This window comes from Leiobunum rupestre, chromosome 1, assembly GCF_980474605.1.
Source record: "Leiobunum rupestre chromosome 1, qqLeiRupe1.1.hap1, whole genome shotgun sequence".
NCBI classification, from domain to species: domain Eukaryota; kingdom Metazoa; phylum Arthropoda; class Arachnida; order Opiliones; family Sclerosomatidae; genus Leiobunum; species Leiobunum rupestre.
Window position 1 is genome coordinate 71,681,769 of NC_143384.1, and position 11,224 is coordinate 71,692,992.

Below are 11,224 nucleotides of genomic sequence, written 5' to 3' on the forward strand. Positions count from 1 at the left end.
TCTATTAAATTCCTTTGAAGACAAGCAATATATTTCATTAATCCTTATTATTTAGTCAAACAAATTAAAGTTTATTTTTCCACATTAAATTAAAAAAAACTATCCGTCATTATCTACGTACAGATGCATAAAATTTCCGTGCCAGAACGAGCTTTTAAATACATTAGGGAATAGAACTACCCGCGGTATTTAGTTCAACTGAAAACCGACACTGTAATTCCCCTGTTATAACCGCGTGGCAAAATACAACGTGACTTGACGGTACTAATTAAGGCGATGTCAAGAATTCATCATTAAGGAATAATAATTACGAGGGACAATTTTAATGCCCTTTGTGTAAAATCTCCCTCGCTCAATAATTACGTTCTAGAGGAGCAAATATTTTAATCGCGTTATTGTAGACGCTCCTCGCGTGAGTGGGACCTCTATCTACACGCCATCTAGAGAGTAAATTGGCAACTAGGAAACTCTAACTTTCATTGAAAGCGGCGAATCATGTTTGAGTGGATCTGTAGTCTTGAGTGTTTTGGGGACTTAATCCGGTACAGTTCCAACCCCCGTTAATCCATTAGCGACGTAGCGCAGTTCCCCAAATGACAAGGAATGTAAATTCAATTGTTTCGGCCGGACGATTGGGCCGATTTTAATCAATCATTCGCGGCGCCCCTCGTGGTCGAATTCCGTTAACGGTAGTATGGCAGCGAGAAAACATCACGAAAATTAAATTAAAATGGCGATGGAATTTTTATTGGGTAAAATCATAAGTAGCCTAATACGATATAAGTATGACGATTTCGGTTGGACGAACCAGTGGCGTAGCTAGTAAAATTGGGCCCCAATGCAAGATAAGAAAATGGGCCCCCGTGACATGTCGATTTTTGCGCGTTCCAATGTACGCGATTGGGTGCTTTGGCCTATTTATATCACTGGCTTCCAATATCGTGATAATAACAACACGGTAATACACACTATAAAAATATACATGTATATGGCGTTCTTTCTTGAGACAGCCGATCGGATCATAGATAAAATAACTTCGTATATAGATAGGAAACTTCATGTTGTAGAAGTGACGCCAGAATTTTGGCCGACATCGGGTGGCGGCACCCGAATAATATTATTTGGTGAAGTTCGCACTACTCGAAGTACGTACTAGAACCTTGGTGTAACGCAATCCCAATTGCAAAGGCTTAAGCGAGCTATATGTATTAAAAGTACTTTTTCTTGAACTGAGAGCAAATTTAAAAAATAGCACTAAAGAAATAGCATTCAGTAAAGATTTCAAGTTTGTTTTGAACGCTATTTCTGTTATATTTGAAGACATTTACCTTGCAAAATCCGTTTATTCCCAAAACTCCGATCTCAAATTTCTCATTACGTTCTACGCTCTTGAGAACTCAACCAACTGGCGCAGTCACTAGATGTCAGGGCAATCTCGTGAGAGTCAGTTTGCCCCCTTTGAAGTTTCCTATCTATATACGAAGTTATTTTATCTATGGATCGGATAGTCATACCCAGTCCTCCGTCAATAGTGCAGTCACCTTGCTTTCGTCACCTCCGACTTGGCGCCCACTTTGTCTTGTTATACAAAAATAAATACTCGATAAAACAATACGTCAAAAGCAAGCTGTATACTTAGGTCTGAAATTATATAATATAATATAATAAGTGTCGATATCAAAAACTGTATAAATGTTCAGTTATTTTTAAAAAAATGCAAAAATGGTTATTTAATTATGGTTTAAAAAATCTAACTAGTTTTTATAATTAACGCGTGCTCTACATTGAAAAGAATGTTTAATTTATAAAAATAAAATAAAAAAATAGATAATACTGCCTCTTCGAAGGCTACAAAGTAATTTAATTTGGTCAGAGGTCATTCTTGTGGGGCAATTTTATTTGGTTTTAAAAGACGCTTTTGGTAGCTAACAGTATGGCACCCTGTTGGCGAAAAATGTCTACATTTGCGGTTCGAATTGGCTGGTTATCCTAGGGGATGTATCCGACTCTTGCCCAGTGAGCGTTTTACACGGTGAGCCGGGCGATGATCTGGCGATGGTCTCAGGGATATTGTCTTGCGCTCAGATTCCCGATATTCCCCGGCTGTTATTCTGGGGAACAGTTCCAATCCCCAAGTGGTGCGTTTACGGGGTTCCTGGTACGGTGACCCGGGCGTGTTAAATTATTGCGGTGTCCGGCTCATGTCGGGATCCCGGGAAACCAAATGGAGGACCGATGTGCGGATGTAGCGGCCATCGATCATTTTATCCCGCAAAACGAGTTTTGTTGAAACTTTCCGCGTTGGCAGGACTCTTTAGTCGCTTATCTAAACAGTGAGCGGTTTCCAACTGCTGTGGTGCTTTTCTAGTTTCGCTTACGGTAGTTGGCGGTGTGTCCAGGAAAGTGTGCAGTGATAGAGACACTTCATCACGTACTCTTTGACTGTGAGGCCTCCATGGGTCCTCGCCGTTTGCTTATGGCGTCGGGTGGTTTTGACCATTCAGTTTATGGTCTCCGTGCGGTTTTTTCTTCGGGTGCCTTACCAATCGTTACGCTCGTGTGTCCTCTGACACGCGCAGTTTCCATTCGTTCACTTTACTGATCTCATAAATGTTTTTTAACCCTTTCTATTTGTTGTACTTTGTCCCGACACAGTGAGTCTCTTTTACTTTTATCTTGCAATCGTTGACTACCTATGTATGTTGATAATGGTGGGAAGGCCTCCGCTGCCATATACACCAATATCAGAAGAAAATAGGGGAAGTACGTATCTGTAGCTTTGAGCCATAGAAGTCGTCGTGTGACCCACGAAAATGCCTTTTTACGCATAATAAACCAAACTGAAAAAGTAGTTCCACTTTTGTTTTGATTCAACTCGGCTATAAACGACGAAAGCAAATACGCCTTAGCTCAATTAGCAGAGAATGAGAAGGACATTATGTTACAATTGTTCTATTTAAGAAAAATTGATTTTTTAAACGATGTATTCATCCGCGATTTCCCGCCAAACCGTTTTGGCGCGAAAATTCGTGAAAAGTGACGCCTTTCCAAAGCTGACTAGAAGCGTACTTCCCCCTATTTTCTTCTGCCAATATTTATTTTGGAAAAACAAAGTATTTCGGTAGTTCTGATAAGTCCTTAATATTGGAACTGTTCTGATGTATGGGTCACTGCTCTTGGTCGAGTTTCTTTGGGGCTATCGACATCCCTTATCTCCATTGTAATGTATGTAACCCTGCTCTTGGTGGATCCCTAGTTTTCGAGCTAATTTGGGGCCTTCGATATCCTTCCTCCCTCTTGTAATGCATGGGCCCCTGCTCTTAGTGGGCCCCTATTCTTCGAAATTATTTTCGGCCTTCAACATCCCTTATCCCCTTTGTAGGGCATGAGCCCCTACTCTTGGTTGGCTCTATTCTTCGAGCTTATTTGGGGCCCTCGATATCCCTCCTCCCTCTTGTGATGCATGGGGCCCCTGCTCTTAGTGGGACCTTAGGCTTCAGCCTAGTCAGCCTTATGGATAATGGGAGGGTGGTGGCAAGCCCTCCCTACACTATTGCCGTTAACCTCTACAAGTTTTTATAGAGAGGGGAAACTGAAGAGCTCGAACCACAAACTTTCTGTTAATCTTAATGATTCTTGGTACAAATAAATATATACTAGGTACTGCAAATTTACTTTTCCAGTAAAACGCTCAGATAGGGAAGACAGTATTCTCCAAACAATATGTTAGCATCAGATTTAGTCCAAAACCACTAGCGACCGAAACGAGTCAAGGTGGCGTACCGGCGCTAGCTTCTCCGAGGTTGCGCCTAAGATCTAGCGTCTGCTAACGACAAATTAAAAAGTCATAAGAACGTTTTTTTTAAATAAACTTATCAAAATATAAGAAAAAGATGCAAAAATTATATTAATATGCGAGTATCATCATTTAAAAAGTCAAATTTACGAATAACGATGATTAAAAAATAATAGCGTCTGCTTTAGTCGCTACCTATCTAGGTTTCAATGGCGAACCAAAGAGGGCGTTGCGATAGTTTACGGTCACGAATTGCTTTCGTATTTGTACACCGCCGTTACCATGGAAACCCCGCAAAGACCAGATACGGGAGAATGTTTAATAGGATCATTAATATTTTGAATATTTTGGGGGGGGGGGGGGTTATATTTCGATCGGCGGTAATTAATCATAATATTAAATCATATGAAACTAGTTTTAATCTCTGTAGAACGCAAATCATCCGTACACAGTCTGAAATTTCCCGAAGAATACGAAACTAGCGCATTATCAGACACCCGTCGGAATTTTCGAGAGTTCATCGAAATAGCGGAAACTTTTCAGACTATAAATTCAAACGTCAGCCCCCTTCTCGATCCTAGGCTAGCTCCTTTTCCACTATTACCAAATGGGGTCTTTACCCCCATTTTAACCCGATTCCTGAGTGAAACAGAATAGCCAATGTTTATCCCCCAGGTAGGATCGGGGGGAAAGAGCGATTGAATAGAATTAGAAGGGGGTTTTCCCCTTCATTAACTAGAACACGAATGGGGGGGGCGTGCAACGCTAGGGGCCAATCGAATTCTCGGTTTCAATTTGGAAATTGAGCTGGCAGTGAAGACGAATACCAAGGATAAGGTAAAGGTTGTACCCCTTTTTAATGGCGTTCTTTTTTGGTAACGTGTCCTTACTCGTTCAAACTTGCGTTAGTGGGGCGGATGGTTCGGAATATCAATAAAAATCAGGAGATTTTGCGTCCCAATGGTAACCCTTCTGTATTTAACGCTTGGTAACTTCGAGCGCCGTTTTCAAGTTAAGTGGACCGGAATGGCTCTTTTGTTTCCTAACGCGTTACGCGAGACGGAACGCCGATTAACCTGGCAGTGGAAACGATAACTTCAAAATAACCGTGAATTTTATTACATCCTTAATTTAGAAAGTAAATTAATATTGTTTGATTATCGCGTTATTTACATTTTATATAGATACGTAGATGGCGTTGTAGTTATGGCCGGGGTTGTGTTATTTGATTGTTATCGGGAATAGTGTTATGGTTTTAACTCGCAAATTTAGCAGACTATGAACCCGTTTTAAAATTATTTCTTTTTGAGGTACTTAACTATCACAATTGGAGTTATTGGACAGACCGTGGTGTTCGCAGTACGCTGTGGACCATGTTCTCATTTCGAAGGTGCTCCCAAACGTTTTCAACATTCATCGAACTATAAGTGAGGCAATCTCTCTAAAAATAGGATCATAATTAAGGTCCAAAATAGTATTTATATGTTATAAATAGGATAAATGTCCAAAATAGTAGCAATATGTTCAAAATAGGATAATAATTAGTGTTCAAAATAGTACGAATATGTTATAAATAGGAAAATAATTATTGTTAAAAATAGTAGGAAAATTCCAAAATAGGATAGTAATTATTGCCCAAAATAGGATAGTAATTAATGTGTAAAATAGGATAAAAATTATTTTTTAAAATAGGATAGTAATAAATGCCCATAATAGGTTAATACTTAATATGCAAAACAGGATAATAATTTGTGTTCAAAATAGTAGGAATATGTTCAAAATAGTAAAAATGTCCAAAATAGTAGGAATACGTCAAAATAGGATAATAATTAATGTTCAAAATAGCAGCAATATGTTCAAAATAGGATAATAATTATTGTTAAAATAGTAGGAATAATTCCAAAATATAATAAAAATATTTGTTAAAAATAGTAGGAATATTGCCAAAATAGGATAAGAATTAATGTCCAAAAAAGGATAATAATTAATGCCCAAAATAGGATAATACTTAATGTTAAAAATAGGATAATAATTAACATTCAAAATAGTTGGAATATGTTCAAAATAGCATAACAATTAATGTTCAAAAAATAGGAATATGTTCAAAATACGCTAAATGTCCAAAATAGGATAATAATTAATGTCCAAAATAATAGGAATATGTCCAAGATAGGATAATAATTATGGCCCAAAATAGGATAATAATTATTGTCCAAAATAGGATAATAATTATTGTCAAAAATAGGATAATAATTATTGTCAAAAATAGGAGAATAATTATGGTCCAAAATAGATAATAATTATGGTCCAAAATAGATAATAATTAATGTCCAAAATAGGATAATAATTAACATTCAAAATAGTTGGAATATGTTCAAAATAGCATAACAATTAATGTTCAAAAAAATAGGAATATGTTCAAAATACGCTAAATGTCCAAAATAATAGGAAAATGTCCAAAATAGGATAATAATTAATGTCCAAAATAATAGGAATATGTCCAAGATAGGATAATAATTATTGCCCAAAATAGGATAATAATTATTGTCCAAAATAGGATAATAATTGTTGTCAAAAATAGGATAATAATTATTGTCAAAAATAAGATAATAATTATGGTCCAAAATAGGATAATAATTATGGTCCAAAATAGGACAATAATCGATGTCCGAAATAGGATAATAATTGATTTCGAAATAGTTGGAAAATGTCAAACATAAAATAATAACTATCGAGGAGCGGCGCTTTCGTTGAAAGCTTATGGATACCACTTCGAACACAGTATCGCCATCTGTGGGAGTCTCGTTAAACAGTTTTACACCTTCGAAATAGTCCACCCATCTGATATGGCAATATCGCGTAGCCACATCGCTGGTTCCGCGTTGCGTCGCGAAATCTTCCCGCCTTCAAAAAATATTTTCCAAGTTTGGAGTCGAAATAAATTTAAAATAAAGAAGAATAAATTTATGTAGCAAGACGAATGGATTGAGGCAATAGCGGGCGAAATGTCGCGGTTGAACGCCAGGAGGCGCTGAAACGTAAATACCGTCATTAGTCCGGGATTTGGCCACCGGCGAATGACGGCCCCACTGACGTTTCCGAGATTTCTATTTCCCAGATTTCCCAACTTCGCAGCCAGAGAATATTCGTTAGTTAAAACTTGGTTCGCCGACACACTTTTAAGTGGAAAGTTTTTCCTCCTTTCCAGCGCGCTTCCAAAGCTGAGAGTGGGCGGCTGCCCCCGCTCTCCACCAAATATTTTCAAGTCGTTATCGCGACCCAAACTATTCGGAAAATTCACGCCCGGCTGAATATTTTAGGTCTGTTTTTTTCAGGGGTTGGGGGCAAATGGAGGGTTCAGTTCGCACCTGTCCGGAAAGATTCTATTTGTATTGATATTTACTTTATTTAGCAGCATCGAAATTTCTAAATTATCACTCTCGGAATTTATAACAGTATCAGACTGGGAAATTGTAACAGTAACAGACTGGGAATTCATAACATTATCAGACTCAGAATATATAATACAAGCAGACTAGAAATTTATGATCAAACTCGAAATTAATAATATTAGCAGACTGTGAATTTATGACCTTATCAAACTGGAAATTTATAAATTTATCAGACGGTCTGAAATTTATAGCTAAATCAGGTAATTTATAAAATAAGCAGACTCTGAATTAATAACATTAGCAGACTCGGAATTTATAGCATTAGCAGACAGGGAATTTATAAAATAAGCAGACTCGGAATTAATAATATTAGCAGACTCGGAATTAATAGCATTAGCAGACTCGGAATTTATAACCTTAGCAGACTCAGAATTTATAACCTTAGCAGACTCCGAATTTAAAACCGTAGCAGACTGGAAATTTATAACCTTAGCAAACTAGAAATTTATAACATTAGTGGACTGGGAATTAATAAAATAAGCAGATTGGGAATTTATATCATAATCTGACTTGGAATTTATAATATTAGCAGACTGTAAATTTATGACATAATCAAACTGTAAATTTATAACATTAGCGGACTGGGAATTAATAAAATTAGCAGATTGGGAATTTATATCATAATCCGACTCGGAATTTATAATATTAGCAGACTGTAAATTTATGACATTATCAAACTGTAAATTTATAAATTTATCAGACGTTCTGGAATTTATAACTTTATCAGACTCGAAATTAATAACATTAGCAGACTTGGAATTAATAACATATTAGTAGGTCTACCGAGAATTTATAACATTAGAAGACTGTAAAATTATAACATTAGCAGACTCGGAATTTATAACATAATCAGATTCGAAATTTATTACAACCTAATCAGACAGGGAATTTATAACATCATCAGATTCGGAATTTATAACCTAATCAGACTGGGAATTTATACAACATCAGATTCGGAATGTATAACCTAATCAGACTGGGAATTTATAACAACATCAGATTCGGAATTTATAACCTAATCAGACTGGGAATTTATAACATCGTCAGATTCGGAATTTATAACCTAATCAGACTGGTAATTTATAACATCATCAGATTCGGAATTTATAACATCATCATACTGAGAATTTATAACATCATCAGACTGGGAATTATAACATTAGCAGACCCGGAATTTATAATATTATCAGAATCGGTATTTTTAACGTTAACAGATTGATAATTTTTTTTATTTAATTACTTGACTAAACTAATATCTACCCAATATAAAAAAAAATTATTCTTCCCGTTAAATAAACTGTAAGTGTTTCTTGCGTAGGTTCAAAATTTAAATTGAATGTGTGAAAGCTGTCAACTGATCCAAATTGTCTCCATGCAAACGGTGACTCAGCTGAAAGTTTCGCCCTAGAAACAATTAAGTCCGAAAGTCGTCTGCTATTTCCTGGCGCATTAGTCGACAGGTATTAAAACAGATGGTACTATATTTTCCTACGCTTAGAAGCCTGTATATATAAAAAGTAGATTCTTGAAATAATACAAACCAAAAACGTTAAGAAATATAATTTTCAGGGTTGGCAAATTTTAAACAAAATGTTTAAAACAAATGTTTAAAACTTGTTCTAAACATCGATTTAAAAAAAACACCAATTTGTTTTAAACGTTTTAGACTAAGAGTTTTAAACAGGTTTTTTTTAATCGTATTTTAATCAAGAGTTTTTATAAGAAAATTCAAGAATGCGTTGAAAGAATTCTTTATTTCTTTCAAGTAATGTACAAACTTTAAACTTACAAAGCACAAAATTATACATCTAACGTTTCACATGTGTTATCTTTTCTGTTGAGTTGTTTGAAGATTGTTACCAGCTTGGATGCCTTTTCAGTCCCTAATCTGTTTCTCAGCTTTGATTGAACTAAACCAAAAGAAGAAAATACACGTTCTAAACCTGCCGAAGATGCGACTGCACTATGAAGCTGTTCAACAAGTTCCCACGTTCCTTGTTTAATTTGACCTCTTAAGGCTTTCCACCATGTCAATGTATTTAAGCCTTCAAGGGAGAGTTTGGAGAACAAATATGACTTAAATGGAGATGTTTGCGCTCTGAAACGAATTATATCTGGCATTGTAGTTGGATGGAAAGTGTTTGCATATTCCAAAGCTGTTTCTACCTGCTCTTCTGTAAGTGTTAAGGTTGTGTCTTGATATCTTGGATCTAGCAAAAATGCTAAAAAGTGAACGGCCGTCATGGCCATATTAAATCGATTCAAGCATTTACGTTCCTCAGCCACTCCAAATTGAATTTTAAATTCGTCCAAAAGATCGATCCAAATTTTAGTAGCTTCGGAAATGGTGCATTTATCTCCCTGTACTTTATCTAGTGCCACTGCAATAATTTTCAGTTTCTTCAGGTAATCTTCTGTGTTCATTTTCAGATTCATGTCAAACACTTTTTTCGATATATCCTTATCGATAGCTACTCGATTTTCGCTGCACACCTTAGATAAAATATGCCAATTTTTCAAGTACGACTCTAGACAATCAGCCAACGTGTTCCATCGAACATCAGAGGGTAGAACTAATTTATTTCCGCCCGATTCTTTATATTTGGCAGCCGGAAAATGAGTGTTTCTAAAGTACTTTATAATTTGTTTAACATGCTCCTTTATTCCTGGGTTTTCTTTATCAATGTCGTGGGCCAACAAGTTGAATATGTGCGCAGAACATCCGTAGGTAATAATGTCCACTGTACCGAGATCTTCCGAAGTTGCCAAACGTGTTCTCATATTTACCATGTTTGATGCGTTATCGGTGACAAAACTCTTCACAATACAGTTGTATTTCTGACAATTTTTTATAGATTTCACAGCCAGGTTATATAAATTTTCAGCATCATGCTTTTGTGCTCCAGTGTCAATAGTTTCGACTAAATGGCATGTATCATCTAACAAATCGGTGACTGAAACACAAATCACAGGTTCCATGTGAACATTGCTCCAGCCGTCTAATGACATGCAAACTGTTTTTCCATTCAGATTGTTCTTCATTTCAGTCAAAACACTTTGGTATACTTCATCGAGTAACTGGTTTCCAACTTGACGACGCGACGGTGGTGTATATCCTGGTCTTAAACTATTGATCAATTGGATGAATTCTGGATGTTCAACGTGACGAAAAGCCGAATTGGTTGCATACGTATATCGCGCGATTTGCAAATCAAGCTGTTTCTTTTCGGATGCGGATGTACGAAATACAAATTTACTTATTTTAGCACTCGATGACCCTGAGTTGGAGATTACTGACTGAGATTTTCTTTTGTGATTGGAGAGTGACAGTTCAGACGGAGTAGAGGATCTGGAGGTTACAGATATAGTAGATCCACTGGCAGAACTGGTGTTACCAGGAGTTAATGGTCGTTGGGGAAGGGCCCGGGGTACTACAAATACCAAAGAACAAAATAAATATGATAATTATTAAAATAAATAAATGAAGTAAAATTATTAAAATGACACCAACCTATTTCATTTTCAGAAGGCGACGTCGAATCAAAAAATACGTCTTCTTGTCCTAGAGTTGATAAATTAGCTAGGGGTATGTCATCTTCATCCAGATTATCCTCATCTGTTTTACTATTATTGTCAGAAATATCTATAGCACTTTCCAATGTGGAAATACAAATGTCAACGTGTTTCTTCATTCTAGCAACCAGTCCTACCATCTCCGTATGACACTTCTTGCACCTCGCTCTAGTTGTTTTAGTTCGGAAACTTTGGTTATTTTCATTTGGTTCAGTAATATTAAAAAAAGTCCATATTGGATCTTTTTTTCGACCAGTTAAACTCATTATACTAGCCGCTTTAAACAAAATCCGAGATTAAATCTAATTACGACTTTCTAATTTCTATTCGAGTCAGTTCGACTTCCTAAACTTCCGAAATTCAATGTAAAAATAAAACCAAAACCAAATATACACCTCGTTCC

The 11,224-nt window shown here is 36.3% G+C and overlaps 1 protein-coding gene across 1 annotated transcript; it reads right to left on the reverse strand.

The window, feature by feature from the left end:
• Positions 1 to 9,048: 9,048 nt before the first annotated feature.
• On the reverse strand, positions 9,049 to 10,961 carry LOC149966265 (uncharacterized). Its single transcript, XM_090167517.1, has 2 exons — positions 10,760 to 10,961; positions 9,049 to 10,679 (listed from the first exon to the last, which is right to left on the reverse strand). Exons 1-2 carry the CDS (start codon positions 10,959 to 10,961, stop codon positions 9,049 to 9,051), a joined length of 1,833 nt encoding a protein of 610 aa, XP_090023643.1.
• Between the last annotated feature and the right edge of the window lie 263 nt (positions 10,962 to 11,224).